The sequence below is a fragment of the Corylus avellana genome, chromosome 4 (assembly GCF_965113065.1).
Source record: "Corylus avellana chromosome 4, dhCorAvel1.hap1.2, whole genome shotgun sequence".
Lineage (NCBI taxonomy): Eukaryota > Viridiplantae > Streptophyta > Magnoliopsida > Fagales > Betulaceae > Corylus > Corylus avellana.
The window spans coordinates 30,860,662-30,883,945 of NC_142493.1; the positions used below are offsets into that span (position 1 = coordinate 30,860,662).

At 38.1% G+C, this 23,284-nt stretch overlaps 2 protein-coding genes across 2 annotated transcripts in view; both read right to left on the reverse strand.

Moving 5' to 3' along the window:
* Nucleotides 1-12,438, reverse strand: part of MGP3 (male gametophyte defective 3) — an 18,471-nt gene extending 6,033 nt beyond the window's left edge. The window contains exons 1-17 of the mRNA XM_059591466.2: nt 11,397-12,438; nt 9,595-9,867; nt 9,382-9,515; nt 9,202-9,268; nt 8,980-9,038; nt 8,603-8,720; nt 8,305-8,418; nt 8,005-8,136; nt 7,500-7,916; nt 5,959-6,009; nt 5,399-5,469; nt 4,304-4,388; nt 3,892-4,044; nt 3,735-3,809; nt 2,208-2,297; nt 2,048-2,095; nt 1,436-1,550 (exon numbers count right to left, since the gene is read on the reverse strand). Of these exons, the coding sequence (XP_059447449.2) occupies nt 1,436-1,550; nt 2,048-2,095; nt 2,208-2,297; nt 3,735-3,809; nt 3,892-4,044; nt 4,304-4,388; nt 5,399-5,469; nt 5,959-6,009; nt 7,500-7,916; nt 8,005-8,136; nt 8,305-8,418; nt 8,603-8,720; nt 8,980-9,038; nt 9,202-9,268; nt 9,382-9,515; nt 9,595-9,867; nt 11,397-12,203 (2,809 nt within the window). The 5' untranslated portion in view covers nt 12,204-12,438. The remainder of the gene's footprint in view (nt 1-1,435; nt 1,551-2,047; nt 2,096-2,207; nt 2,298-3,734; nt 3,810-3,891; nt 4,045-4,303; nt 4,389-5,398; nt 5,470-5,958; nt 6,010-7,499; nt 7,917-8,004; nt 8,137-8,304; nt 8,419-8,602; nt 8,721-8,979; nt 9,039-9,201; nt 9,269-9,381; nt 9,516-9,594; nt 9,868-11,396) is intronic.
* Nucleotides 12,439-13,131: 693 nt separating this feature from the next.
* On the reverse strand, nt 13,132-22,211 carry CR88 (Chaperone protein htpG family protein). Its single transcript, XM_059589642.2, has 19 exons — nt 21,779-22,211; nt 21,190-21,263; nt 20,856-20,981; nt 20,679-20,772; nt 20,483-20,566; nt 20,247-20,390; nt 19,671-19,787; nt 19,228-19,275; nt 19,068-19,142; nt 18,780-18,884; nt 18,531-18,671; nt 16,804-16,896; nt 16,554-16,631; nt 16,211-16,465; nt 15,774-15,876; nt 15,490-15,664; nt 15,262-15,367; nt 13,802-13,891; nt 13,132-13,708 (listed from the first exon to the last, which is right to left on the reverse strand). The coding sequence occupies exons 1-19, from the start codon at nt 22,046-22,048 to the stop codon at nt 13,505-13,507; spliced, it is 2,382 nt and encodes a 793-aa protein (XP_059445625.1). The 5' UTR covers nt 22,049-22,211; the 3' UTR covers nt 13,132-13,504.
* Between the last annotated feature and the right edge of the window lie 1,073 nt (nt 22,212-23,284).

Sequence of the window (23,284 nt, forward strand, 5' to 3'; positions counted from 1 at the left end):
TGATCCAGCCCTTCCACCCACAGGTAGAAGCTTCTCGGCCAGCAACGACGAGTTCTCCAATTGAACCACGTGAGGTCTAAGCTCCAACGATTTCTTCTCAAACTCCTCCCTGAGTGCCACCTCAGCTGAGAGACATAAATTCAGTCCCTCTCTACTGGAGCAGCCCACTCCTGATCCCAGCAGTCCTTTGGGCTTAAAAACAACTCTTTTTTTCACCTTCATCTTGCTATTGGGCTTTGAGCTCAGCCCACACTTTCCCTTTTCTTTCCAAACTAAATTTTGCTGGCCTACACCTTTCTTATCTCCCTGCCCAAGCCCACTGCCCTCCAGCTGCTTGAGTACTCTATCAAGTTTAAGCAATCCCACGTCACATTCTTGTTTCAGACAACTCAAAGTCTCCCTGACGTTGAGGAGCTCGAGATGTACAGCAGAGTAGGTCTGCCCAGCATGGTTCACCACTCCCTCCCGTCCCTTCAATTGCCCAGAGGCTGACGTCAATACCTTCTGCCCTGCCGGCAAAGAATTGCGACTCGCCGGAGCTCCTATCGGCACTCCCATGCATCCTCCATTTTTCACGCTGTTGCTACCAAACCCAAACTGACCTGTATCAGACCTCCCCGGCAAGAGCAACTTCATCGGACCCACCCCAGAAACACCAAAGGCCGACGTCGAACCATGGGTCTCCGACAGAACCACCCCTTTGCTGCCATAAACTTGAGCTTGCTGTTTCCTGTGGTCAGAACCATCTTTCTGCCTCCTAGTCACTCTGTTCTTCGGTTCTTGGACAGAATCGCAACAATCCTTAGTTGACTTCAAAGGCATTTTCAGTGTTTCCGCATAACTCCTTCTTTCCTTCACCTCCTTATCTCTCTTATCTTCCCTAAACACTCTTTTCTCACTTACACCTTGAGAGTCACAGAGGGTCGAGTTTGCTACTCGCATTTCCTCGACGAAACGATCCCACCCAAAACCACGACGTCCTTCAGGAATGATGATTGAGCCGCACCTCCTTCTTCCATCAAATTCCTCCACTGTCAGAAAACAGCCATGCCTGTTTGAACATTTCTGAGCTATTATCCTAGGATACCCAGCTCTAGACTGATCCCAAAAAACTTCTGAATTGTCCACAGCCACCAGCGCCTCTCCTATTCTCACCATCCACGCTAATTCATCCTTTTTCAAGAAAATGGACCTCTTGAACCTCTTACTCCTCTCTAAAATCCTTACCCCAGCTGCCCCCACCTTAATCAAAACCTCAAACTCCTTTGACTCCACGGACCACCTCCTCGAACCAGCCATGATACAACCTAAACTAACACAAACCAACTCTCACGCGCCCCTCACGCTCCGACACAGGCAAGAGAGAGAAGAGAGCATAATTTTGTAATAAAAAGTAAACTAACTCAGAGAAACTAAAAGGGAATCCAGTTTAAACCTGCAAAGTTTAGGCCAGCCCTTTTGCTGGCAACAGCGGTCATCATCATGTGCGATCCGTCAAGGGAGTGCACAAAATTTGGGGGAAAAGCTGTCCTCTGCCGCTTAACCATGACCTATAAAAGTTACCCAAAGGAAAAAGGCGATCAAAGGATTGGTTCTTAGATAGCTTAAAACTTGCACTCATGAGAAAAGGGCAATACTTTAAAATCACAGACAGGATATGAATTTGTATGTGGTTGCAGATAGCTCCCTTAAGGAAAATCAGATACATGAATGAAGAAAAAGATTCAGTGCATGGCTGAAGATGGCTCCAATGAGGAATATCATGTACATACAATACTTGTTATATGGCTTGATGAGGGTTCCGTTATATTTTGTTTCAAATCTGAGTGTAAACATATCAAAGCCAGATTCAACTCAGATCCAAGTCTGCTCTCTCTCTCTCTCTCTCTCTAGTTTAGAATTAAAAATTGATAATTCCAATCAGAATACCGAACCTTATCCCCTTGACAGCCCTAATTAATTAGGCATATACTTGGCATGCAACAATGACCTTTTAAGGCACCGATATTAATGAAGCAGACACAAGAAAAAGGTTGAACAAAGCTACCTTGTCAGTTTCTCGTCGTAGTGTCAACACCTGAAGAGAAGTCTTAATCTGCATGGGATTCAACACAGCATCTTAATGAGATACCCAATATTAGTATTGGACTTGTTTGTAATTGTAAAAACTATTGAATAGGTATTCTATAATTTTGTTAGAACATTACAAGGTGCCTTGCCAGTTGCCGGTAAGGTTGTACAACAGGAAGTCCAAGAGGTGTGGTCCATCGCACAGGCTGATTCTCCGAAGCTATAACCTGTTTTATGTTCAAAGTTAGAAGTCAGACTCAAAGTTAGACTCAACAATGCAAAAGCATGAGCAATGGCATTTAAGTTTTGACCCTATAGTTTAAAATTGCGAACATTGTGTTAAGAGACACAGCTGGTATAGAATAAGTGGCTCACATAGCAACGAGTACATGTCTGACAACAGAGACAAAAAACTTCTGACATTAGAAATTCCAAACCATACATAGATGTTCACTAAGCACCAAGAAAAACATATTTGTGGATATATGTCATAACAAATATAAAAATTCCAGGACTTCACCTGAAGTTACTCATTACCTTGATCAGAACTATATAGTTCAGTATTACTGTGATGGCTGAGGTGCAGTCAAACCAAAAGACACACAAAAACAAAAACAAAAGAAGAATGGAAAATGGAACCAGAGGCCCACACTGAATACATTCTTCCTCCCAAACGAACAATTGGCATTTAAGATTTTAAATGTTGAAAGTGAATTATCATTGGCCAACCACCTAAATGTTCTTTCATGGCTTCATCGGTACTAAACCTAATCAGAATTTTCATCGAAATTTCCAATTCTGTTACCCTCTTGACAGGATTTGGCACATGGATGTACAACAGGCTAGGCTCCAAGCATCCTTGACCATTCGTTATGTATGTAATAAGAATTTTTATTAGAGTGAGGAGAGAACTTATGCATGCAAGGTGCATAAAAACTACAGAAGATCCACTAAAGTAGCTCAATGTAACTACAGAAGATCCGCTAAAGTTGCAAGATTCATGCAATATAAGATGTAAGAAGTCTATAATTGCTAAATGTAACAGCAGTACTGGAGATTTAAACTCAACAGTAGCTCAACACCATTAAATGTGTGATTATTCCTCTTGTTCCAAATCATCCACATGAGACAAAGGGGAGCTGCATTTCAGAAAGAATTGTTTTGAGGCTGTCCAAATAAACCTTCCCAGGTAAGATACACAACAAAGTCATTTCAGCCCATTTTAAAGGTAGGGTGCACACCAACAATTTTACCCAGAAAAAATAAAAACAAAAGGCCATAACTCTCTATTAAGGGAGCAATTAAGCAACAAGTGATCAATAGACCTGCCACTACATTTGCACATGCTAAACATATTAACTGGAATCATATTCCGACTGGTTTGACCAAGATATTCAAAGAGGTCTAATTAGAACACCCCACACCAACCCCACCCCCCCCATGCATGAAAACATCATCTGATAAGGCTTCTCATGGCACGTACATACTTATATACATAGCATACAAGAGTCAATAGGCGAAAAAGAACAGAACCCAGAAACAGGTGGGTGGGGGGTGGGACAAAAAGCATATTTTGCACGTGTGCTTAAATTCCGCAGCTATTAATGGTTACATCATTCACAAACTTCTGTTGTAAGCAAGTAATCACAAGATTGATGACACACCTTTGCACAATCGCCAAGCCAACTCATGATACTTCTTGCAGCTTCAAACATCTCTCCTAAGGCAGTCAATGTGGTCTGCTCAGGCAGTGAAATAATCAGTACAAAGTCTAATATATGCACATATTAGCATGCGTGCTGGACGGATTTATTCTTTTACCTTTGCAGCATAACAAGATGCAGCAAACAACTCGCTATCATCTTCAATGGCACAACGTTCCTTCAATCTCTTCTTGATCTGGTCACGGGCACCAATATAAGTGACACCATACACAGATGTCATCACTGTTTGCTTTACCAATTTCCGGTCCACCTAAGGATACCCAGTATTACAATATAACAAATGCGAAGGCAAACTACAGAATTATAATATAAGAAATTGCAATCAACTGGTTTCACAAAAAAAATCCTTTTGATGGCAACTCCAAGCAATCTATTTTATATACAAGATAATAGTTTTAGCTAAGTCATTAAAAAGTCTTCATAATTTTAACAATTACTACCACCCTATTGAAGTACATAATCTGGACCAAATTTTTACACCAAAATATTTGACAAGTAATGACAGAAACCTGATTGATTAAAAGCCTCGCGTACTTTGCATGTGGATTAGTTGCAGGATCTTTTTCTGCATCACTCCTCATGATATCTAGTACTCTGCAACCACAACAATAAATTTCAATCAGATTTCAATCAATGGAAATAGGAAAATCAATGAGGGTACTGGGTACAGTACCCCTCTGAATCTGTATCTGCTCATGAGTTGAACCAAGAACTCCTTTTATTAAAGGGAGAGAAGTACTATGTGTCTACAAGAGCCAGCAGTAACGTTAATCAAATTAGATTGATTAAAAGGATTGCTTTTGGAAAATTTAGGCACTTCAACATCAGAATTACTGGCATCTTTAATTGAAACATGATTTTTTTTTTTTTTTTCTCTTTTTGATGAATTAATTGAAGCATGATTATAGCATGCAGAAGTAAAACCATTTAAATAATTTGAACCTAAACTGGCAGACTTAGTTTAACTTGTTTAAAAACAAAAACAAATGAAAATCAGTGGATTTTTTTTTTTTTTTTTTTTGAGACAGGAACTTTTATTAATATAGCTGATATTGTAATGTAACCTCAAAAAAAACATAACTGCTTATTGCAATTTTAATCAAAATTTGGTGTCATATTATTACTGTCGATTCTCTTCTTCCTTTAGAATACATCAATGAAGATATCACATAATTTGTGAACATGGTCTTTCAAATCTTTGTTGATATGATTCTGAGTTTTGGATCACCTCTTTTTGTTTTTTTGCATGACGCACATGGTATACAACAGAGATAAACAACCTGAACAGGTCAACGAGGACCTTTCTTAATTGAATACCAATCAAAAAATGCTCATCGTTGATCTCTTTATACTGATTAAAGGAAGAAAATTAGTGAGTGGTAATCTTTTACTTTATCCTAACAAGAGAGAGTGTTTACTTTTAAACTTGATGTGACGTCTGAATGACAAAGCTTCACTTTAAAGCAACAATATTTAGTTTTGTTTTTGTATGTTTAAGGAACTTCTTTCCTCATTTCATCTTGGTTAGGTTCTCATTTTCTTTATTCTTTCACAATTCAGTGGAAAACATGTCTAGAGAGAGAGAGAGAGAGAGAGATGCTTGCCTGGCGGCGATTCCTGAGTAAACATCTGCAGGTTTGTCTCCCGCAACAAGATTTACTGCAGCTGCTCCCAGCTATGAAATTAAAGCAATTTAACCAATAAATAGAAAAATTTACACAAGCATGTGTGATGTACAACATACAGATGTTAGGCAAGAGTGCTGGAAATGAGTGAGGAAAGATTTAAGAACCCTAATATTTTCCAAAACCCCCTGGAGGTATTCTGATCAGCCATGAGGTGACATATGCGAAGAGCAGAACTGTGACTATCTCTCTCTCTCTCTCTCCCTCTCTCTCTCTCTCTCTCTCTCTCTCTCTCTATATATATATATATATATATATATATATATCATCATGTAATTTATTTTTAATGTTGCGAGTTTCAATCCATCAAATTTATGGCCAAAAAGAACTTCGACATAATATGAAAGGCTTTAAAAATATATTTAAATGTCCTAAAACCAAGCTTAAACCATACTTCCATATCCCACAAAGATAGCTTCATTGTGCAGCTTATACGTACTGCAACTTCTTAAATCCCAACAACTAGAAAAGTTTGTTACCTTGTCCCTTCCAAGAGCAGCATAATGTTGTAAGCCATTACATGAACCATCCTTGCAAAAGAAGAAGGGAGAAACAAAAAAAAAATAAGACAAAGATGTATTATGGGAAAACCAAAGCATGGGTTTTGAAGAATATACATTTATATAAATGTGCATACGTGTGGGTGTGTAAATTTGCAAAAGCTAGGTATTCTTAATACAGATCAGGATTCCTTAGAATTTCTAGGATATTTTTTTGATAAGTAAATAGATTTCACTAAAAATCAAAGGCCACACTCAAGTAGACAGGAAGTATAAAAGAGAAATCTTATCATTATGTTCAAAGCTCGGGTCATTTCTTTCTATCCAAATGCACCACATCAAACAGAGTGGGATCATCTTCTCTCTTAGGATATTTTTCCGAGTGGATTTCTTCAAATCTCAACTATTTTTTTTCAAATTAAATGGTTGAGATAGTACCATATCAGTATTTGTCACTTTTATACCATATTTATCACTTCAATACTTACAATATTTTTCCATATTTTAAAAGTCATAAATGCTGATATGGCAAAATCTCAACCACTTAATTTGAAAACAATGGTTGAGATCTAAGGAAACCTACACGATAGAATGCCCTAAGAATACTAGGAAATCTTGATCCTCTCAATACTATATTCAAAATATATATGCCCTGTATCACACTTCATAAACTATATAGGAGTACAGAGGTCTCTCAGAAACCTCTTAAAAGAAAAAGGAACAACAGAAATATCTCTATACAATTTTCAAGACCATCCAGACAAACTCTTGTGCAAGTGTAAACTGTATTAAAAGCATGTGTGACTTCCAACAATTTATTAACATTGCAGTTGTCTATAGGAAGGCATACCCTACCCTCCATATACTAGATCTTAGGAGCTGCTAAAGTCTTTTAAGTGCTAAGAAGTTTTGCAATCAATCTTTTTTGTGATAACCGGGGTATCCGGGGCTTTGCCCTGACTAGATCCCAAAAACACCGTGCAATGCGTCCCCTTCACACGGGTTGGGTAAAGCTCAGGCTTTCACTCGGAGGCGTGACTTCAAGAAATTGTTAACACTCAAGGGTGGTCGAACCTTAGACTTGATGCTTCATGAGACACCAGGGCCAAGTGGCTTACCACTCAAGCCAACCAGATCAGTAAAGTAAGTTTATAAAAAGAAAAAACTCCTTTTGAGATATTGTAACCTCACTTCTACATAATGAAACACATGCAGAAGCAAGCCACATGCACACAGGCACGCGAATGCTGCATAGAGAAGCATATAAATTTATGCAAGAAAAAATATCCTAGCTTAAGTTCCAGGTTATGCAGTTGCACACATCTGTTCTTTGTGCTTACTCTTTCTCTTTTTAAGCATGAAACATGCTATTTTATCTTCAATTTCGATGAAAAAGCTTCAAGCAAGGAATAGAAAGATTGGTTATTTCTCAAATGAATTAGAGTATCATGTATATAAACGATTATTACTTAACATAAATATTCCCCGATTAAATTTTGTGACCGGCGAGAAAAAGGTACCTGGTGGATAGGCATATGTGAAATACTAGTTTCTGGAGAGGGGCTTCTCAATGCTTCTGACAGATTAACACAAGCTGCCAGGCATTGGAAAGGATCCTCCGCACTTAACCACCACCTCCTTCCTTCAAGAGGCCTGTCTGCGGAATCGAAAATATCATCTAAATGGTTTTCAGTAAATGCTATCCGGCCCTCATAAGATAACTTGTCTACACCACCAGCATACAAATTTGCCAAATGTATCTTCAACCACCTTAAGCCTGACTTTCCAAGAGGGCGTCCCTCTGCAAACTCAAGGATGCCTCGGCATAGATCAGAACCAAGATGGTTTAAATATGGGTGCATGGGGTATGCACGACCTCGGAAATCAAGGTTATGTGGGTAGTAGAAGCCTTCTTCATCCTTCATCTTACGAGCAACCTGCTCCCAAATCAGAAGAATTAATACACGATCTATTGGAACATTCAACTACACTAAATAAATTCAACTAATCAAGGAAGCTTCTTACACAAAGTTTAAGTTCTATATCGCACCGCTGGGAATGCCTCTCACAATTCTCCTTTTTTGCAGCTTTAACTTTCCACCTCCATTTCCGAATTTCTGCTTCATCTTCTGTGTCTGGTTCCTCTGGCAGAGGAACCTATCTTGGAAAAGTGAAAGAAGAATGGTTAATGAAAACCAAAAGCATATTGCTTTAATGGATAATTATTTTGAGCGGTAAGTTTTTGTTGAACAAGATGAGTTCATTCATTCAAAATAGTGAAAACAAAATGCACCAATTGGAAAGGAAAAATAAATTGTTACCCACATCTTCACGGTCGACCAAGTCAGCAAGACCGCCTCCACTAGCCCATATTCTGTCTAGCACACCAAGTACCCTCTTGTTCACCCTCCATTTGGTATTTCCAAGAGTATCCAGAGCCTAGCAATAGGGCAACAACCAAAAAGCCAAATTCAGAGAGCTTCACAGAATAGCAAACATATGATCAAAGGATGAATTTTTCAATGCCTATCACAAAGGGCAAGATAACATATAGAACTAACAATCACACTAAGCAATAAATACAGATCAGTAACTAAAATACCAAAATCCAGAGTGCTCAGACCTCAAAAACAGGTTCTAATTGACTTCTTGGAGTCCTCTTAACTGCTTCACGTAGTTGTTTTGCTCCATGTGTTCGCATAACATAGGATGGTAAAAACAAGTATGCACCTTTATCATACCTGCCAAAGCATTGCGAAATTTACTAAAAACCAACATAGGACACGACCCTGAAAGAGTACAATCTATCTAGCTTTCAAATGAACATTTAAGTGACACAACAAGCTAAATAAGCAGAAGATATCCAGAACATTTTGATTCTCTATTTTTATGATCCAGAGTCCCATATTCTATGATTAAACAATATCCTTTTGCCAAGAACCACCCCAAGTTAAATTGATCAAATAACCAGAAATTTTGATAGAAAGCTTGATGCCATACCCTGTCCAGTTTTGAGGAGGCACTAACATAGGCATGTACGGAATGACCATGTGCCTAGCCTGTTTGGACATAACAAAATAAAACAATTGTTACTCATCATGAATAGAAAAGCATCCAATGAAATTCTTCGTTGCACTTCCATTACTGTCAAAATGAAAATTTTTACTAGAAGAAAGCGCCAACCAAATATGAGCAGCTCCAGGAAGCTAGTGGTCTACTTACAGTTCTCTGTAGTCCTTTGAAAACTAATGGGTCGCATTCAATAACACCGTATCTTCTGCTGGACTTCCTGTAAATATGATGGGAAAGAAAAAACACACAATTAAATATAGTGTGTTTGTGTGTGTGTGTGTGTGTGTGTGTGAGAGAGAGAGAGAGAGAGAGAGAGAGATTTAATCTCACTGTGTTTCGTTCGTCACAGTTTTGAGGGTGTGTAAAAATGCAGGCCGAATATCTGGTGGGCTATCTCCTAATTGATCGATTGGAGGTTGTATATAGGCTGTTTCCGCCAACAATTGAATTAAGCGGCAGCCAACCTGGAAAGTACAAACACCAAGTTATAAAAACAACAGCAGCAATATGACATCCACATTTACAAGTACAGAAATCACAAACCTTAACGTGAGCTTCCTGACCCCAAGGCTTTGAGTCATCATGTGCCTTCAATATTCCCCTTACTTGATGCACCTTTTGCTTCTTCATCAGTTTAGAAACTCTTTTCCTTAAATTCTCCTGCTCTTTGGTCAGTTTCCTTTGTTCGTTAATCATGGGATCAGATTCACCTTCAGGTTTCTTATCTGTTGTGTTCTTATCAGATTCACCTTCAGCATTCTTATCTGTGGCGCTCTTCTTCTTCTTTGTCTTCTCCAAAAACCTGTATATCCTAGCCTGGTGCACATAACAGATTATCACATGCAAGTTTTTTACTAATAGAGAATGGCAAGAAACTGGACACCCTGCTTGGGCAAATTGTAAATTCAAGTCCTTGTGCATAACAAGCACCAATGCCTCATGTGGAAGATGGTTTCATCGTGCCTTATGTGGTGTCTTTGGAGCCTTAAGTGATGTCTTTAGAGGGAAATAAAGTACCGATGTTTTGAACCATGAACGAATAATGGGGGAACTAAAGGATTTTTTTTTTTTAAGACTCTACCTTTGGACAGATGCCTTCTACTCAAGTATTTCAAGTTTTCATGTTGTTCTTGAGCTTTTTTCTTCTTCTAACTACATGTTTCTCTTGTATACTTCATATGTACTTGAGTTGCGTCTTTTGCGCTTTTTTTATAAATTGCATTTACTTATCAACAAAGGAAAAAAGAAATAATGCCTCCCATTTCTTGATGATGAAAAAACTAAAAGTCACTAAACGTTTTTCATTAAAAAACTGAAATCTAGCTGCTGAAGGGCATTTTGGTGTCCATGGAGATTTAGAGCAGCAGCATTAAGGAAGAGATTGTAATAGTAAGAATCATGGAATTTTCTAAAGCAAGTTGAAGTTGGAAATAGCATAAACATAAATTGCTCAAAAGAAAGCCTTCAATTGGTTACTGAAGGCATCGTAGGGAAAAATATCCATAAACCCATGCTGGGCAAATACAAGCAGTTCCACCCACTGGAACTGTATAAGAATGTGACGAAGGTGAACTACATTAATGATCTTCTACTACAAGTAACAGATTCAACTTGATTGCCACATATATTTGAGATCTACCTACAGTCTGTAAGATGAAAAAGATTATAAAAGACAGATGCTTTGTTTCCATTTGTTTGTCACAGTCCATCAAAGTCGAATGCTGAAGATTTGGTGGTACATTGAAAGAAATTACTTTCTACCAAATAAAAAGCAAACCAATTATCAGGAGGCGGCACGTTATGATGGACAGAAGTTGCATGTGCAAGAGGAATGGGAAATCTATGGACCACCTTCTTCTTCATTGCAATGTGGCTTCGGCCATTAGAAGGGCTTTTTTTAGTCGTTTTGGAATGTCCTCGGTTATGCCTAAACGTGTTGTTGATCTGTATGACTGCCTGTGGTCGTCCTCTAGCAGGCCAAGGAGTGTTGCGGTGTGGAAAATGGTGCCCACGTGCCTTATTTGGTGCTTATGGAGGGAAATGAATTATAGAAACTTTGACAACAGGGAGAGGACACAAGGATAAATTTTTTTGATAAGTGCTAGGGTAAATTTTATCTTTGTTTATGAAACATTGTATCTACGGACAGCGGCGTTTGTGTCTCCTTTGTTGATTAGTTATAGTGACCTCCTTGTTCGTTTTGCTATTTCTAGTTAGGTGGTTCTTTTTGTGTACTTAGGGGTGCCTTAGGCTTCCAATGAGATTGGTTTATTTCTTACAAAAATTTAATTAAAAAAAAAAAAAGGCAAACCAATTATCAAAATGAAGATCATAGGCATACTCACCTCCTGCTCGATTGCTTCACCTATCTGGAGAGCGGCTTGCACAACCCTGGTACTGCCTATCCCTCCAGTATTCGTCATCAACAACCCCATCAACTTATGCATTGTAATGACCGCCATCTTATCCGCCGGTAATTGATCAAAGTGTGGATAATGAGAAGGTTTCTGCCTCTTTTGCTGGCTAGATTCTTGATCCTCAGCAATTGCATCGCGTAAGGGCTCAAACCAACCAAGAAATAAGGACTTCATGTAAGGCAAATTGGGTGCAAGCTTATGTTCACACATATCCGTCAGGAGTTCCTGGTACTCCTTGGCCGCCTCATCCCACGCCTCAGTCTCCATCTTTATCTGCCGCCTTCGAAGCGTATTATACATCCCTATCCCCATACCCGCCACCATTTTCTTCGGCCGCCTAGATTGAGATTCCATCGCCTTGTCTTCTTTAATCATTTCCTCCATCAATTCTTGCACTTCATCGGACCCCGACAAGTCCTCCTCGGAAGCAATAGCCTCGGCGGCGCTCGCATAACCTTTCACACAGCTACAATTCCCGGAAAACCCAAAAGGGTTACTTGAATTTGCGGAGCTGGGTCTTCCCAATCCACTTTTTTGAGAAGATAACACACCACTTCGACCAAAACCCATTATCGGAAACCAATAATTTACGCATTTTGGGGCCTGGTGAAGTCTGATTTTCTCGAGTAAATTCAAGTCTTGAGAAAATATAATGGAACTAGATGGAGAAGAAAAAGGCAGGCAAGAGCGAATAATCCCTTTGGAAGAAGCTTGCCTGGCTAAATTCCTCCACATGTTTCAGTGGACTTTCTCTGCTTAGCAAGAAGAGTAGAGGAATCAAGCTCGTTGCTAAAAGTAGCAGATGAAAATATGAGAATGGGCATAAGAAATTAAAATTCTCTTCGATTTTGATTTCCGGGAAAGCGTGAGACAGTAAATAATGGACAAGAAAGAAATGGGAAACGTGAGATCTCAGTGGAGGAGGAGGAGAACAAAGAAGCGCACTTCGTAGCCGCCTTCAAAACCCTCCTTAAACCTACGTTCTCTCTGTTTTTGTTTATGTCATTCCGAATATTTAGAACTCAACCCGTGTTTCTGACCCGCTGATGTTTACTGGTCCAATACTCAAAAGCCCTGCCTTTATTGGGCTGACCCAATACCCAATGTGCTCCCTTTTTTTGTTTTTCCTACCGAAAAGAAGCCCATTTTTCTTTGCTGTTCTTTTCCTTTTTTCCCTTTTTTTTTTTTTTTTTTGTTCTTTTCAAGCCTTTAGGATTTGAAGTTTTACAAAATGAATAATTGGTTTGATAACCATAATGTCCAATTTTTTTTTTTCTTTTTTTTTTTTGGGGGGGGCATCCAACTTCTTATGTCATGTCGCCATATTTTACATGATAGTAAACATAGTTGACGTAAGGTTTTTTTTTTTTTCCGAATAACAAGAAAGATTTAAGGAGGGTTTTCTCACTCTTGATTCTAAGAAAAAGAAAAAGAAAAGAAAAGAAAAGAAAAAAGAAGTGAAAATACTCCCATAACAACTGAGAGCAGCGACCCATTTGACAATGGAATATGTCCAGAAATTAACTCTTCTCAAGACCTTGAAAAAAAACAAAAAAAAAATGGCAAATAACATCATCTGCAATAGAAGTCATGGACCATCCGGCAGAGAGGTTTTTGATAGCCGTGATAACAGAGCGAGAGAATTCGGCCACTACAGCCAACCGCAAGTAATCTAATTCACTCTCCATATTATTCTGGAGCAAATGGTTGTTTTCCAAGTACAATAGCCTTGCCCTCTAAGCTCTAATTGCGAAGAACAATAAGGTAAACACGTTTCAGATGGTTCTAGAGATAAATGTCTTGCTAGTTTGTTAAAACAGTGAACTTTCTTTAACTCGTACCAGAACCAAATTGACAGGTATTCATTAGTAAAACCTACAGTAAATTATCCATAGCAGCAAAACTGTTTCTTTTCCCACAAGTTAATCAGCATCCCCTCTCCACCCCCTTTCTTTTCTTCTCTGCTAATTCTCTTTCCAAGCATTATTCTTTTAACAATAATGAAACAAAGCCAAAAATTGTCCTCCAAAAGACATTTAATCATTCCAAGGATCATTCTCTGCCCTTACTTCAGATGGTTCAACCACTTCTGTTTCTGAGGCTTCGATAACTGTTGCACCAGATTCTGAAGCAGCTTCTGATGCGTCAGCCTCTTCCTCCTCTGATCTGCCCCATCTTCCTCCAAGGGCCATTGCCATCATCTCATAGATTTTATTTCCCAACTCAGCTGGGCTGTCGGGCTGTATCATTCAAGGAAAAAATTCAAATAATGTCAAGCTACTTTAATTCATGCATAGCATGTAATAAGAGAGAAATGTTTGGTTAGCCCTTACTGAGAATCCACTGGAGATCAATGCTGTATCAAACAAGAGGTCAACAGCTCTCTTGGCATCGGTGCTTTCAGGTGCGTTCTTGCATGCAGCCTGCAAGTAGAATAACCAATACCATTGTTGGTCAGACTCGGGAGCAATTTTTTTTTTGTGAATGGGCAAGATAAGTATCATTAAAGCAAAATTAGATACATGAGAGGGTGAAGACCCAACAAACACCCCAGTAAAAAACGTAAAAAATAAAAAATAAAAAATAAATTGGTAATGAGCTAAGCCTGGTCCTGTATCTCCTTGGCCTGACAGCCAAGAAATGGGCCACCGAAATGGCAGTTTTTGAAGCAACCCAAGAAATGAACTGCTTGGAAAGACGCCTGCAGCAGCAACAAGGGAGTGAGGATACCACAGATACCACAGCAAGAAAAGATTGCTCTAAGATCGACAGCGCTGAAAGTGATGAAGAGGATCTCCACTCCTATTTTCAGTGAGAGGGTTGCCCAGCCGTTGTTGCGAGACGGACATCGAATCTTACAGTCTCCATAGGCCAAAAAGAGAGGCACCGGCTAGGGAGAGGCAGAGAGGAGATATATATAAAAGCAACAGATCAACCACCTGGGGCGGCGGCTCATGAGGTTCACACATGACAGAGTTGTGCATGAGATGCACGATGCAAGGGACGGAGAAGAGATGATGGCGGTGGGAGGGAGCATGGAAGGGAGGCAGGGGTGGAAGACGATAGATCTGACTTCCAAAAACCAAAAAAAAAAAAAAAGAGAGAGAGAGAGAGGGAGAGAGAGAGAGAAAAGGAAGGGGTGAGGGAGACAAAAGGCAGGAAGAGAGGAGAAATCTCTTAGAGAGATGGAGAACATCTCCCTCTGAAAAAAAGAGAGAAGTGTGTAATAGAATCAGGAGCAGTTATTATTCAACTTAAGTCTACGTTTAGACCCTTAGCTCCCTTAAAGTCAACTTCGATGTTGCCATCAGACCCAGCTTTGCTGTAGCTGCTGCTACCCTCAGAGACCACAAGGGCAACTTCCTCGCTGTGAGGACTCAAAAGCTTCCCCCATGGAGGAAGCCAATCTAGGAGGAGCACATGCTACACTCTTGGCAGCCAACCTGCATCCTCTCATGGCTGTTCTTCCCTTCTAATTGAAGGTGACTCACTGCTCACTATCATTGCCATCAAGGAGCCTCATCTCTTTGAGGATGGGGCTTCGCCAGCACCTGCTTCCCCTAAGGGAATGGACTGCTTTTAAATCTTCCAAATGTGCTAATTTCTGTGCACATCAAGTAGCAAAATGGGTCACTTATACCCCAGTGTTAGGAAGCATTTCCACTAATTCCCTCCTTCTCAACTCTGTTAGGATTAGGAGTATAAAAGATACCCCCATTGTAATTTCCTTTTTTTCCCAATTAGAATAGGAAGAAAAAAAGTCTACATTTAGCACCGAGTTAAATGGTCTTACATTGAGATCTTTGACTATGGGATGATCTGGATTAACTTCCAATATTCTCCTTCCCCTCATGAACTCCAAACTAGAAGTATCTCCAAGAGCTTGAGCCTTCATCAATCTACAAAAGGGTGCAAAAGAAAATTACTCAAACCTTCATTGAATAAAGTATGATCAATGCGTCTTGAGGATCAAGGAAACTTGTCATGATTACATATTGTGAACACTAAAAGCACAACTAACCTTTCCATATTAGCAGACCATCCAAACTTGCCAGAAACAAGCACACAGGGAGATGAGCTTAGACGCTTTGAGACTTGAACTTTTGCTACCTTATCACCAAGTTGTTGCTTTATCCAATCACAGAGAAGATTGTATTCTTGCTGTGTTTCCCTTTCTTTCACCTCATCCTCATCACCTGGTATAAGACAGAGTCACGAGAAAGATGCACAACAAAATCCCAAGAGATACAAGAATTAAGATCAAGTGTCACCAATAATCTCACAGGAAATAAATAAAGTACTAACCAAGCTCTAAGTCTTCCTTGCTAATGTCAACAAATTTCTTTTCTTTGTACGTCTGCAGGTTCTGGATGGCGACTTCATCTATAGGTTCAATTAAGTACAGAACCTAAAATATATACCCCATATCAGTAAACCGGAAAGGATGTAATATCAAATAAATTTTCCTATACAAAAAGGAAAAGATGCTTAGCTAATACTTCCGCAACTCTTTTTCATTTACATACATAACTTAGTCTTAGCCAATTCTAATTACAAGCACTCACAAGCAAAAGACAATTATTTAGCATTCAATCTAAATTTAGGTTTTCCTTCAACCATTTCTAATTAACTTATTAAAAAAAATCTTCTCTGACAATTTGTTCTATAGCCTTGCAACCCAAATTCCCTTCGTATGTAATAAGCTTATTATGGGCTGAACAAAATTCAAAAAGAATGCATACCTCAATGTCTTTTTGAACCAACTTCTCCAAGAAAGGAGCAGTCTTCGCACTTTTCAAGCTGTCTGTTGCCAAGTAATAAATGGCCTTTTGGTTTTCACCCATGTTTTCAACATAATCATCTAAGCTTTTCGGCTCCTCCTCACTTTTGGAAGTGTAGAACCGCAACAATGGTGCTATGCGCTTGTGATTTCCAGTGTCCTCAACGCATCCTAACTTTATGAACCTGCCAAAGTTCTCCCAAAATTTCTTGTAGTCCTGGAACCAACATATTTATTCTCTCAGTCCACAAAGAAGCCTCAATTGAAATTGAAAAAAGGATAGGCAAGGTTTAACCGATATGGACCTCTTTATTTTCACTTTCAGAGGTCTCTTGAATCATGTCAAATGTTTTCCGGACAAGTCTCTTTCTCATTATTCTTACCTGAAAGTAGCAAACATATGGAAATAAGAAGCATGCGATTATATCTTGATTCCAGGAAATCATAAGCCACTGATAACTGAAACAAATACACTCACAAATTGTAAACTAGTTCTACCATAATGTATACATGTATTTTGTGTATCTACATCAATGTTGACAAACTCAATCTTACAATTCTGCTTTCTTGAAGTATCTCTCGAGAAACATTGAGAGGAAGGTCGTCTGAATCCACGACACCCTTCACAAAGCTCAAGTAGCGCGGGAACTGCAAATTAAAACACCAAAAATTTGATCAAGTCCAAGAAGATATCAAAAGGTAATGCAATCAAGCATCAATATGCAACACTTATCACACACAAGAAATCAAATCTCTTAAAATAAAATGGCTGACAACTTGTATTTTTATTCTTATTTGCAGAAGATTGAGAATGTGATTGCCAATAGTTTTTGGACCAAATCGCATCTACTCCTTCTATCAGAGTAGAGGGTAAAACTATGAATTCAATCCAAAAAGGAAAAAAAAGAGGTGGATTCAACCATATAAAAAAATTAAAAATGTAAATATCTTACAAATGTGAATTATTACAAACAAATAAGCTTATTAATAAAACACTCTTATTCCAAGGAAACTTAGGCAGACAAAAGACCGGCCATTGCTGTGTTATCAAACCCACTGTCACTCAATATAACTAAAAGGGGAAAACGCTTTTCACCATTTTGTAGGATACTTTTTCCTACTACAAACAAAAGACTGGCCATTGCTGTGTTATCAAACCCACTGTCACTCAATATAACTAAAAGAGGAAAACGCTTTTCACCATTTTGTAGGATACTTTTTCCTACTACAAATTTGGCATGTCATATACTTGAGGAAATGAGAACTTTTGAATCAGTGTCTGATACTCATTATAGCACTAAACACAAAGAAGAAAAATTCATTTACCTTAAAAAAAAAATTAAAAACGAAGTATCATACAATTTTATTGCAGTACATGGTAATTACCCTGTTGTCTAACTGTTCATTGTTCTTAAGAATTCAGAAAGTAAGGAGTGTGTATTTCATGTTTAATATTACCAACAAATACTCCTTGTGTTGAGCTTTTGCAAGTGGTACCGTCCAACACCTGGTCGTGTTGAAACAGGACTCAGATTTCCAAGTTACTGGTAATAAGTTTTTTTAGCTTGATATTTGCATTCTTACTTCCATATCTCATTGAGGGGTTTCAAATCATTCCTTTCTTGAAAAAACATAACCATTTTCATCCAAAATCTCCCTTCGGAGTTGATAGTCTCATTCCAAAATTGACATCATGTTGCTAATTAGATACCTTGAAGTATCCATGTTGCATTTTTTAGTTCCCTCAAAATAATTTGCTTCTTGCACTCATAAGCTTAAGACGGGAAACATTCCAAAAGTTAGTAGTAATTTAGCTTTCTTTAAAGTAGAGATTTAAACAATATCTTTTCAGTTCAGTGAGCCACAAGGTCTGCAATTAAACTGGGAATTGACACATTACTCCATTTTTAGCAGATATCCAGCTAATATGTTCAACCGTGTGAATAAAATTATCCACGTAATTATTGTGATTATTATGCATATTATTACATGCTGTTAGAATGTCATATCTCTCCATATATCTCTGACTATAACATTTAATAAGAGAATAATGGATTCAAAAATTGAAGCCAATGCCATCCTCAATGTCAAACCATATAGCTTTAATATGGAAGATTATATTTCTCTTCTAAAATACAGACATAATAGTTGCTTATTACCAATTTTCTCCAACCTATAACAAATTAAGTTTCCAGTACATGTGATAAGAGGCATTATTGACATAAAACTCTCGGCGTAAAGAGCAATTTCATCAAAACTCAAGTTAATATGGTAAAACTTACCAGCTCACCATCAAAATCATCTGAGATAAATACACGCTTCACATACAAACGTATATTCTTTGTTTTTGGATTAACCACATCATCATTGTTAAGCGGGCCCATCCCAGGAATATAGAGGACACTTCTAAACTCAACCTCACCCTGCACATTTTTCAGAGCAAAGTTAAAGTTGTAACTATATAAAAATAAATAAATTTGTAACTACAGATATCACGTGTACGTAAATAATTTATGAAAAATTCTACATACCTCGGTGGTGAAGTGAGTGTGTGCAAGTGGATCCAAGAATTCATTAAAAGTCTTCTTGTAGAATTCATGGTACTCATCCTTCTCGATTTCCTTTGGATTCCGCATCTACAGCACACCGGAATAAGTAAGATATAGGATATGAAACTAAATGCACGTTTTCTAATAAGTAAAACTAAAAGCACATCTGACCAAGAGACTGCAAAATTCAAGCTATTAATCCATAACTCCATAAAAGAAACTTAGTGCCATATATAATGACCTTGGAAACCAGATACAGCTTAAACTCACCCAAATTGGTTTTGTCTCATTGGTTAATTCCCAGTCCCAATACTTCTCAGTTTTAGTCTTCTTTTTCTTCTCGCCCTGGACAAAAATTACACTAATACATCAAATCCAAATTCAGAAAGAAAAGTGCAATGCCCACAATCAGGAATACCATGTTAATTACCTCTGGCTTTGATTCTTCTCCTTCTTTTGGTTCTTCCTCCTCTTCGACCTGCGCAAGTTCAAGTTAGTATAAAGACTGGATAACAAGCAGTTGCTTTATTGCATTCAAAACAAAGGTTTCTTAAACCATGGCTGATGAAGAGATACATTAGGATTATATCATGAGATCAAGACAATGGAACAAAATAATTGAGCAAGGCAAAATGACCTAGAAGAAAGATGTTAAGGGTGACAACTATTTTGATAACCAATACTCTACAAATTATTGGTAACACCACTGTTTGTCACTACATAAAGCAAAATAAAATGTAAGGAAAAAAGAGAGAGATAGAGGACACGTAGATACTTGTTTTACAATTAGATAAACATACTATGCACATATCCAAAATTTTCTATTTCACCAACAACCTTCCTCATGAGAGGGAAGAGTTTAAGGTATCTCACCTCAACAGTCCTTGATTTTTCTTGCCATGTATAGATGGGGAAGGAAACAAACTGAGAATAATTCTTCACCAAACCCTGAATCCGAGCCGGGTCCGCGAATTCATACTTGTCATCCGGCTGCAAGAAAAACAACAAAATGAGGGTGCTTTTGGCTTTCAGGAAGCTTATATTTAGGAGAATGAGCAATTAAATATTCTACCCCCTTTGAATAAAAATTAAAAATTATAAATAATTATAAATTATAAATTATAAATAAAATAAAAAAATAAAAAAAAATAAAAAAATAAAAAAAAACTATTAATTTGTGCACAGCACAGGATGACAGACAATGCTGATTCTCTTTTATTTCCCTGCTAACCTTCCAGCTACTGCCAATATACCCTCCTCCCTCGTTCCACATAAATGCAAATAGCATGGAATAATAACAAGGCAATCATTAAGATAAACAACAAGATCCAACATCTCACAAAGCTCCATTTACTAATTCTCTTTTCCATTCAAACACGAAGAGTCTGACAGGCACACACAGAATTTCCATCATTTATCTCATTAGAAAATAAAAGAAGAGCTGCATACTCTTAAATAGAGTGTGATCTGCGTTCCGCGACGTAGGAGCTTTTCAGGATCAGTTTCTTCCTTAATCATATATGAGCTACTGTCAGCTACAGCTTCCCAAACATACTGCTTATCTGATCTTGGGCTCTTTGTAGACACGACAACCTAATTGTGTACAATGTAAACGAATTAACATCCAAAACTTTAAACAGGAACAGAAAATTCCACCAAGAGTATAACTTAATTATGCTAATCACCTTCTCAGAAACAAGAAAGGCAGAATAGAACCCCACACCAAATTGACCAATCAGACCATTGTCTGCCCCAAGTTCCTGATTTTCCTGACAAAATGTAAGGCTGGAACTGTAAGCTTCAAGAGCATAAAATAAAATAATCGAAGAGGAAAAAAATTTGTAGAGTAATGCAAACCACAGATATATGCAGTTAAAGTACCTTAAGAGCCTTTAAGAATTTTGAAGTACCACTCTGTGCAATAGTTCCAAGACAGTCAATGAGCTCTTCTTTGGTCATTCCAATACCAGTGTCTCTGCAAATTTAAGAAATCCCATCTCAAACAACCCCACTCAATTATCCAGGAAAAGATTCAACTGTAATTTAGCTTCACCATACGTTATAGTGATAGTCCCATTGTCTGGATCGGGTTTGATACGGATCTCTAGCTCACCAGCATCTCCAAGCAGAGAGGGTTCGGTCACACTTAGGAATCTCAACTTGTCTAAAGCATCACTTGCATTACTGTAACAGAAGACTAGAACTGTGTGAACATATAGACCACAAGAAAATATGACCAGTCTCAGAATACCCATCCCTGCATATATCTAAAGCACACATTTACTTGAAAAACTAGAGTGTATATTGTATGAGCAGAAAGCGAGATTAGCAGTATTTCAGCGCAGAATGTATCACCGGAAGTGCGTTTGACTTGGAAATAGCATATGCTCACCTCACAAGCTCCCGAAGGAACACCTCCTTGTGGCTGTACAAACTATGAACTATCAAATCCAATAGGCGAGTGACCTGCAATTTGCTTTAATCGATCAACTTTCAATTCAAAAGTCATTACAAATTGAACCCTCAAAATCCCAGGAAAAAAAAGAAAAGAAAAAGTAAAGGGTCCAATCAGTTAACAAGTTAAAGACCTCTCTAATTCTACAGAACGCACAAATTCCCCAACTACTTTACGTTATTCAAGAAAACCCAATTAGCTCGTCGGATTTATGCCCGAATCATGAACTTTTAGATTGAAAAAGTTAAATTCACATATTCATTTTCCTCAACGATAAGGGAAAAAACTGATATTGATTCTAGTAGTCTCATCATTTTTGCGCGCTGTTGTACAATTGCTGAGAAGCAGTAAAAATTGAAACAATAGCAAGCTTTGATAATCGGGTAGAGTTGCAGTTGTACAAACTCGGACTTCAACTTTCACTCCCATACTTTCTCAGAAACCAGACAAGGTGTAAACGATATACAAATCCAATTCACCCAAAACCTAAAAGGCCCAAAACTCAATGAAATTAGAAGAGACCCACCTCAGCTTGGTACTCATACTTCTCACCAGAAGTCTCAGAAGCCTCTTTCTCGGCCACGGCGGCCTCGCACCGCACATCGATTAGACTGTTCCTTCTCTCAAGCCTCCACTTCAATCCAGCACAATAGAAGCCCTTTCTGGGGCCATTTTGCGGCACAAAAGCACTTCTCAGATTCAAAACCCTGTTGCTGTTTCTCACTGAAAAGGGGGATGATGAGGGAAGCGAAGCCAGAGAAGCAGTGGCCAGGCCTCTGCTTAGAACTGGAGCCATTGCGAGCACGGTAGAGAGTTAAAGAAATGAAGCTATAGAACTGTATTTTGGGGGCCTCACTATCTTATGTGATGGGAGAAAGTGAGAATTTTGCAAAACCCTCTAAAGGGTTTTAAGAGGGGAGAGTAGAGGGTTCTAGAAATTGCACAAGGATTGAAGGGGGCTTTGTGTTTGGAGCTATCTGTGAGGAATTGTGAGGCCTGGATGCTGCCATTTCAGCGTCCACAATATCCGCTTCATTTTCTCTTTTTTATTTTTCTTTAACGCATAAAAATCATCACTTCTAATATCAAAATTCAAGAAAATTCTTCAATGACGAACAATATAAATATTGTTAAACGTATTTTATTTTAACTTTGTTTTTTGCAAAAAAAATTGTCTTGTCGTAACTAGTATGTATATAAATATTGAAACTAAAAAATAATGGAAGTAATTATAATTCTACAAAATAAATTAATATATAGTATTGTGCTTCGTGAATGATAAATGAAATGGCGTTTTTAATTTAAAATAAAAACCGATTTTTGTAAAAAATTATATTTTCATTAACTGCACTATAAAATTGCTGGTATACCACGTAGTAAATCTATTTGTGATAGACTGATAGGCCTCTTTTAGTTGTTAAACCGATCCATTTTCGATGCAACCCCATGCCAATGAAACTTACAAGCAGGGCGAACACTATCCATTTTAGGCCAAACCTCACATGACCTTATCTAGGACAACCGAACCTAACTTAATTAGGTCGGCCGGACCCATTCAACTCAGATAAACAGGCACATAGTGTGTAAAGAGAAGTTATATTAAAGAATGGCGAAAGTATGCATAGGAAAAGTAGGGGTATAAGTTAGCCTTTGAGTCTCTTCATTAACTAATTACATACGAGAAAACACTCATTAAAAGAGAATGACATTGGGTCATTAAGAGGTACACTAATTTTTTTAACCAAACACTTTTCCTCTTTCAATTTACTTTATTTTTCGAAGAAAATACCGTCGTAAGCATTGAAATGATCCATGTTGAACTACTGGTGGGACACTTTGATCGTTCTTTTCTCCTTATCTTATAGGTTTTCTTGATTAAGGGCATAGTGTGCAATCAACCGACTTCTTTAATTGTGATTTTTTCAAATTGTACATTTTGAAACGGTTAAACGAAACAAACACCAATCAATATTCCATTCGACATATACAAAAAGGAATGGAATAGCCCTTCATGTAGGTATGATCTATACAC